The following is a 7,493-nucleotide window of genomic DNA, read 5'->3' as shown; positions in this document are numbered from 1 at the left end:
CACTGTTTGAGAAACTGTCTAGGATGGAAGAAACATCCCGCTTTTCCCCTGCATGGACCCATGTCGCAGCCATTAGGAGAAGATGCCCTCCTACGAGACCGACTTGGAAGGAAAAGAAGACACTACGAGACACCTTGTGGTTTTACCTCGGTGCCTATGGAGAGGACCTGAGTAAGTGGGATGAAGGACCTACCTTGGCCCTACAGGCACTAGTTGCAAGGTAAAACAGATAGAAGAAAGAATTCTTCCAGGAGGGTGGCTGCTCCAGTGCCCAGGGAGCAGTTCTCTGGTCCGGGTCGGAACTCATCTGCTAACTGTAGATGTTGTCCTCAACATTAGAGGTGCCCTGCCTCCAGCCAGGAGGGGGAGAGGGATAACCGAGTTTATTGGGCTGTGTGGATTCGATGTCCTCGTGTATTAGAGCCACAAAAGCATAAAGACATGGTGGACAGCGGTGCACAGTGTACCCTATTGCCATTGACTCATAAAGGGACAAAATCTGTTGCTGATTCTGGTGTGACAGGTCTCAAGAACTGACTGTACTTCGGCCAAAGTGAGCCGAACTGGGAATAAATGGCGGAAGCGCTCCATTGTGAGTGGCCCAGACGCTGCGTGCATCCTTGGCGTAGACTTGCTCAAGAGAGGGTATTTCAAAGACCCGAAAGCGTATCGGTGGGCTGTTGGTATAGCAGCTGGAGGGACTGAGGACATTACACAGCTGTCTGCCTTTCCAGGGGCCTTGCTCGGAGCTCTTTGGTCCGGGGATCGGAGGTTCTCCCTGAGAATCCCTCGGTGCCGGATGGAGGCCCTGCAATTCCAAGGATCTGTCGAGATTCAGAGGCAGAGTCCCATCTGGGTCGCCAGAAACTGTCACCGAAATCGGGAATGAACTTCTTAACACCGATGTAGTCTTAAGAAGCAGGCATTCTTTTATTCAGCACCGGGGACGTGGGGGATCTCTCCACCTGACATGTCCACTGAATGTGAGATTCACAGAGACTTACATCCATACAGAATATGCGTGGTCGTTACATGTCTCAGCACTCATTGCCACGTTCATTACATTTCCAGAACTCATCTCCATATTCACATCCCCTTGGCACATGCACATTAGCTCCGTTAGGGGCTTCATGGTAGGTCTTGGGTGGTTCCTAGTGGTGTACGGTGGCTGGTTTGAGCTGATAATAGAGGAATCTCTTTGTGTGGACTGGGGAAGATAAATGCAGCAGCTTTTGCAACTCCCCCATTTATTTTGCGAGCTTGTTATCGGTCCCTCCAGTCTCTTCGGGGATGTGGTATTCTTCGCTGTTTGTTCTTCACAAGGAGCTACGTTTACCTATTTACCAGACTCAGTCCCTGGTTGTAACCCCGCTGTGTGAGCCGATGCGGGCAGGACGCAGGAACAACCACAAAACCACGGATGAAAGGCAAAGAACAAGTTTCTTCTCGATACCTCACAGACCAGGGAATCTCCGAAGCAACACCCGGGCAGAGGCACGGAAGCAGGGACTGCGGGCACCGTGGAGTGAGAGAGAGTCCTTGTTAGCAAGAGCCCTTGGCAGCGAGAGAGTCCTTGTGAGCAAGAGCACGCACGGACTCCCTGTTCTGCCTGGCATTTAAAGGGTTCAAACAGGCATCGTTTTCCCACTGTGCTTTGATCTTCTTCAGCACCAGGCCAGGATTCTCAAGTGGCTGGATAAGGTGTCCCTGAGTCCATCACAGGTTTATGTTATCGAAGTGCAAGTGTTTTTCTTGCAAGCGTCCGAGACTGAATAACAATTAGTGTGATATATGTGTTTTCCAGCACCCAGCTGTGAGTCACTTGAGCGTATTAACAATCCTCCTCACCGATCTTCTGTTGCTTTCCCACGACTGCCCTCCCTGCAATGGACCTTATTGTGCACCCAACTTAGGAGACAAATCTTCTACACCAATCTGAGTCGCAGCAACATTATTCTTTTTCTTCTTTTTTATGTTTGTCCTTTTTCTGTCTCTGGTTTCAGTTGAGGCTGTTTGGTTTTGCCATCTTCCCATGAACCTGCACTCGGTAAATGCATGTGTACTTTGGGTTTCCCCAGTTGCTCTTCACAAGGAGTTTGAGATAGGAGAAGGCTCTGGGATGCGGGGCGTTCTGCGAGGAAAAGAGGGAAGAGGAATCGGAGGTGTTAAGAGCCACAATGCAGTCAAGGTATCTCCCCCCACCAGCCCTGCTCCTGCTCAGGAGCAAGCTCCTGACAGTGGGTGGGAGCGGCTGTGGAAACCTGAGGCTGGCTCTGGTAGCGGGGTGCTGGGGAGGCTGGGGACACGGGGAGGGGGAAGGCACCTGGCACCCTCTGCATGGGCCCGGCTGGGGCTCAGCCTCCCTCCCCTCTGCCTCTTCTTCTGCGCCTCGCTCTGTGCCGGCAGAGAGGCCGGGGAGGTGCTCCTTTGCGTGGGGCAGCTGGTGTGACACCCCCCCGAGCTCCCGCTGTCTGCTCTGCCCGCTTTCCTGCGGGCAGGCGTGAGAGCAGCGGGAGAGAAGGGGCATGCTATGCTGGGAGGAGAGGACACCGTCCAGCCTGCCAGCAGGCCACGGGATGGAGCCAGGGCGCTCCCCGACGGCTTTCTCCAGCGGGCGTCCCTGTTTCTCCACGGCACAAAGACGTTGCTCGGGTGCAGTGGCTGCGTGTGCAGCGGGCTCTGCTGAAGGCAGCCAGGGATCTCTTGGGACTCATGCTCCCACGGGCCTGACCTTGCCCTCACTTTCCTTTTGCTAGCACCACCGCGTGCCACTCAGCCCTCCCAACCCCACCAGCTCTCTCCTGGCGGTGACCCAGGCCCCCTCTGCCCAGGGAGAAAGCATTCACGCTCCTCCTGCCATGGCCCTGCAGGCAAACCTGCTTTGCTCCCTGGCATCTTCCCCCAACACCGTGCGTGCATCGCACCTTCAGAGGGAAGGTCTGAATGGCCTCTTTTGCCACATCGTACATGAAGGTCACCAGGAGAGTTTCCTCTTCTCCGTCCACATCCACTCCCTGTGGGGCAAAGCACAAGGAGAGCAGCTCAGACTCGTCCCGACAAAGAGGGAACGTAGGTGCTGGGTCAGCCCTGTTACCTACCCACCCTCCCCTGGGGCTCTAGCCCTAGTCTAGCCCTGGTTACGGTGGAGCTCAGGCTCCGCTTGAGTTTTAGTCAAGAACCCTGAGCTGCTTGGCCAGAACAAGTCTTAAGAGGGAGGAGACCTCTAGAGCCCTTAGGAGGAGACTCCTAGAGCCTCACCAGGGCCCTGCAGTGCTCAGGAGACCGGGACTCCAACCTCAGAGGAGGCACAAAAGCAAGGAAGACCCTGTCATGGCTTTCCCCCAGGACCAGATCCGCACCAGAAGCACCCAGCAGAGACTTACAAAGACAGCGATGTCCCTGGGGGCGCTGGTGACGGTCCCAGATGGAGAGGCTTCTTTGAAGATGTGCTGCACAGTGATGGCAGTCAGGTGGACTCGCGCTGGCAACCTGATGACCACCTGGCCCTGATGCCCTGGGAAAGGCCAGCAGTTTCCCGGGGAAACATCCGGCTGCAACCAGAAAGCCAGAGCAATGAAGCGTGAGAGAGTGTTGGGGCCAAGACAACTGCCCACGTAGCTTGAAGCGTAGGCACCGGTGTGTCTGTGGGGTCTATTTCAGCTTGAAAATGAGGTGTGTGTGAGGAAGTGGACAGAAGCAGGAGGCCTCCTTCCCTGACCGACCTTTGCCAGGGCTGTCAGTATTATGGAGCAGAGGAGAACAGCGGTTACGAAACCACTCTAGTCAGGGCCTTGCAGAAACACATCCCTGCCCAGGGGCTCTGCAGGGCACCCCCCACCTCTCGCCTCCCACCCCCAAGACGGCGCAACACTGGACCGAAGGGAGAGCCCTGAGGTCAGTCTCCAACTTCACAGGAAGAAAGGAAAGAATTCCCTCTCGATTTCTGCTACAATACCTGCAAAATGCGATCGGGACTGCGGGGAGTGCAAAAGAACTCAATAAACCTCCAGAACCAGTCGTTTTTGCAGGTGTAGGTCTCCGAAGTTCTCTGCAGGTCAATGCTGGCACCTGCAGGGAAGGGAAAGCAGACGACTGCAAGAGGCCACAGACGAGGAGGGCTTGGTGCTCAGACGCTATTTCTGACACCGCCGGCCAGCTGCGCTTCTGTCAGTCCTGTCCTCGTCCCAGGCTGGTGGGCTGCCCGGCTGCCCAGCCGCGCAGGGGAATGACAGCGGCCACGTGCCTGGTGACTGCTGCACTCCCAGCGCCAGCAGGAGAAGGTCTGAGGGTTCTGGGAGACAGACGGTGCCCATGTGAATGGCAGCAGACCCAAGCTGAGGGCTTGCTGCATGGGCAGCCAAGGACGGCCCGGCCATCTCCTTTTCCAATGCTGAGGAGAGGAAGAGAGCCCCTCCGTCCGCACAGGAACACGTGCGGGGGCAGCGCCAGAGGCAGCGTGAGGATGCCGAGGGCAGGGTTGGGAGGGAGTCTGAGAGAGCTGCTCTGCCACAGCCTTGCCCTGGGACCCCCCAAGCATTTCAGCTCCCCCACTTTGGAGAGCAGCGCCTGGAGCGCAGGCGCCTTTGGGGAGGGCTGCAGACAAGCGCAGGGCAAGGAGACGGGGCTGCTTGTGTCCATACCAGAGCTTTGCAGGGCCCAGTCAGACATCTCCACGTAGGCTTCCAAAGCCCTCTCAGATGCTGCCTGCTTCATTTCCTCGACTTCCTGGGAACGCCATAAACAAACAGAGAAAAGGAGCACATCAACGTTCAGCGTGGCTACTAGCGCCCGGAGCGGCAAAGGGCCACTGTCAGAAAGGCAAGGCAAACCCTCTCCACGGAGCTGCAGGACTGAGGAACAGTGTCTGTGTCCACAGCCATGGCCACGGCCCCGAGGTGGGTTGATGAGGGTCCCCACACCCTCGTCCCCATCCTCCACACTCTCCAGGGCAGGTGGAAGGTGGACTCAAGCCCTGCCAGCGATGGCTGGCCCCCCGTGAGCGTGCCTGGGTCCCACCCCTGCCTGAGGAGCCCAGCCAGAGCAGCCAGAGGTGCTGGCGTGCCAAGGGAGTCCTGCGCTGCCTGAAGCGGCCGGTGAAAGTGGGGCCGGAGAAGGGCCTGTGCAGCCCAGGAGGCCCCTGGGGCAAAGGCTGGCTGACTGCAGTCAGCAGTCCCACACACCCACAGCCCCAAGGGCTTCTGCCCAGCCAAGCCTCCTTCCCCAACACGCCGCAGCACCTGCTTCACGCTGCTGATCTCTGCCCTCAGCCGAGCCACCTCCTCCAGCATTAGCTGCATCTTTTGAGTTTGCTGCGCCATTAAAACCGGGCAGTTCCTGCAGGAACCAGGAAAGCAGATGTTGTCAGAGAGCTGCCCACCCCACTGGGAGCCTCTGAGCTCAGCAAGGAGGAGAGACACGCGTGCGTTCCCTGCTTTGCCAGCGCTTCCCTTCCGCAGCAGCTGGCGCAAGAGGCAAAGGCAGGAAGGGCCGTGCGGGAGCCCCGGCTCTCAGGCAAATGGGTGCAGGGACACGAGGTCGTCTGACCCTTCTGCACAGACCCAATTCCAGCTCAGGAAACATCGCTTACCTCAGGGGCTTCAGGCCTGGCAGCGAGGTCCCGCAGTAAACAGCAGCTGCAATTCACATCAGCAAGAGACAGTTATTTTACCGGGGGTGCTGGCGATGTGGCTGCAGTGGCGTTGTCTGTCCCTGTTGCCTTGGGGCTGGGGCAGCAGGTGAGCTGAGGAGGCGGGGGACGTGGGGTGCAGGGAGAGGACACACCTCTGACCGGGGGCCATCAGCCCGGGCTTGAGCGGACTGCGCAGCCGTGATCTTCAGGTGTGCTCGGTGCCCCAGAGCTATTCCCCATTTCCCCTCACTGCCCCAGTGAGCACCGAGACCAGGCTGCTGGGCGAGGAGAGGTACCTCTCCATCGGTCCCCCTGCATGGCCCCTGCCCTCTGGGAATCCCCAGGTCAGGCTTGCAAAGAGCTACCCCCGTCTCTCGCAGAGGTGCCGACTAAGTGAGCCCTGTGGTCCGGTAGGCAGGGCAGCAGTGTGACTGGGAGGCTACCAGTCTTACTGGGAGCCCAGAAGGCAGTCCCACTCAAGGACTTGCCTGGGAAGCACTTGGGCCACGGGAGTTTCCGCACATACTGGCCCAAAAGGAAAGGTGGCGTCCAGCCCAGCCAGGCTGTCGCTCTCAGATGGTTGCTCATGAAAACTCACCAAGAGCCAGGGGGAGCAACAAGAAGACTTGCAAGAACGCCTTCTTCTGCAGGGCCATCTTTTGCCTGAAAAAGAGGGAGTCCTGGTGCTGTCATGATCCAAGCCTTGGACAAACCCCTTCACAGGCGGATTTCCCTTTTCAGGCCAAACAGACACCGTTTTGGAAGCCTGCTGCTGACAGAGAACTGACAGAGCAGCGTCCAGCAGGAACACGATTTCTGTCCACATCGTTCAGCGCTGCCGGCAGCTCTTCCCCAAAGGAAGGTCTCCAGGAAGATCATCCCAGGAAGCAAAGACGTCGAGCACACGAAGAGTGCTTTCCAGCAGTCTTTCTGGTGCGGACCTTGCTCTCCCTCTGGCTGAGGAAGCAGGCCTGTTCTCCCTTGCCATCACACACATCCCTCTTAGGGCAAGTGTTTTCCCGCAGAGCTGGGAAGCGCAGGAGCCTTGTCCGCCTTTCCTCCCAGAGGCCTCCACAGACCGGCGTGGTCTCTTGCCTGAGCTGGGGAAAACCCTTGCCCTGCGGAGGCTTGGCTCTGCACCCGAGCGTCTGGCTACGGGGCAGTTTGTCCTGCCGCAGCCAAAGCTTGGGGCTGCAGCAAATGGCTGCCGAGGGGCTTTGCTCTTGGCTCCCCTGAGAATGGCCACAGCACGAGCAGCGCCCAAGCTGAGGCGCCCCACTGGGAGCCCCGGGCTGCTGGCTGGGGAGCACCCTCTGCTCTGCCCTTTGCTGGCACCGGCCCTCAGACACCCCCGTTCTACCCCCCATCCGCAGCAGAAACATGTCGTACGTACGCGGCCAAGAGGCACATGCTCAGCAGATGTCTCCACAGAGAGACCAGGGCAACAGCCAGAAGGCAAGGAAGGCTGAAGACCGTCCCTGGGCAAAGAAACCAGAGAAAAGTTAAGCCTGCCCCTTGAGATCTCTTCTCTAGGATGCCCAGCCAGGCATATTTCAGCTCCGTGTGGGGAGGTGGGCACCGAGTCCCAGGCACGCCCTCCCCGGGGCAAAGAGCAGGGCAGCCTACACTGGACAAGGGGATGGAATGCACCCTCACTAAGTTTGCAGGTGACACCAAGTTGGGTGGGAGTGTCGACCTGCTTGAGGGTAGAAAGGCGTTGCAGAGGGATCTGGACAGGCTGGATCGATGGGCTGAAGGCCAATGGCATGAGGTTCAACAAGGCCAAGTGCCAGGTCCTGCACTTGGGTCACAACAACCCCATGCAGCACTACAGGCCTGGGGAGGAGTGGCTCGAAAGCTGCCC

The 7,493-nt window shown here is 58.2% G+C and overlaps 1 protein-coding gene across 1 annotated transcript; it reads right to left on the bottom strand.

The window, feature by feature from the left end:
* Positions 1-452: 452 nt before the first annotated feature.
* Positions 453-7,065, bottom strand: LOC134525869 (sperm-associated antigen 4 protein-like). The gene is made up of 9 exons (XM_063357162.1): positions 7,023-7,065; positions 6,228-6,292; positions 5,588-5,633; positions 5,238-5,334; positions 4,641-4,725; positions 3,956-4,068; positions 3,384-3,551; positions 2,925-3,014; positions 453-2,131 (listed from the first exon to the last, which is right to left on the bottom strand). The coding sequence occupies exons 1-9, from the start codon at positions 7,037-7,039 to the stop codon at positions 2,000-2,002; spliced, it is 813 nt and encodes a 270-aa protein (XP_063213232.1). The 5' UTR covers positions 7,040-7,065; the 3' UTR covers positions 453-1,999.
* Positions 7,066-7,493: the final 428 nt, after the last annotated feature.

The sequence above is a fragment of the Chroicocephalus ridibundus genome, chromosome 21 (assembly GCF_963924245.1).
Source record: "Chroicocephalus ridibundus chromosome 21, bChrRid1.1, whole genome shotgun sequence".
Taxonomy (NCBI): domain Eukaryota; kingdom Metazoa; phylum Chordata; class Aves; order Charadriiformes; family Laridae; genus Chroicocephalus; species Chroicocephalus ridibundus.
The sequence above is the reverse complement of the archived record's forward strand: the minus strand, read 5'-3'. Positions and strand labels throughout refer to the sequence as shown.

What these genes read in the sequence shown, in the direction of transcription:
- LOC134525869 (XM_063357162.1), bottom strand. An exon ending in GTTGCTCCCCCTGGCTCTTG is followed by an intron (nt 5,634 to 6,227) that starts GTGAGTTTTCAT and finishes TGTGAATTGCAG; the next exon opens with CTGCTGTTTACTGCGGGACC. An exon ending in AGATCAGCAGCGTGAAGCAG is followed by an intron (nt 4,726 to 5,237) that starts GTGCTGCGGCGT and finishes TGGCGTTCCCAG; the next exon opens with GAAGTCGAGGAAATGAAGCA.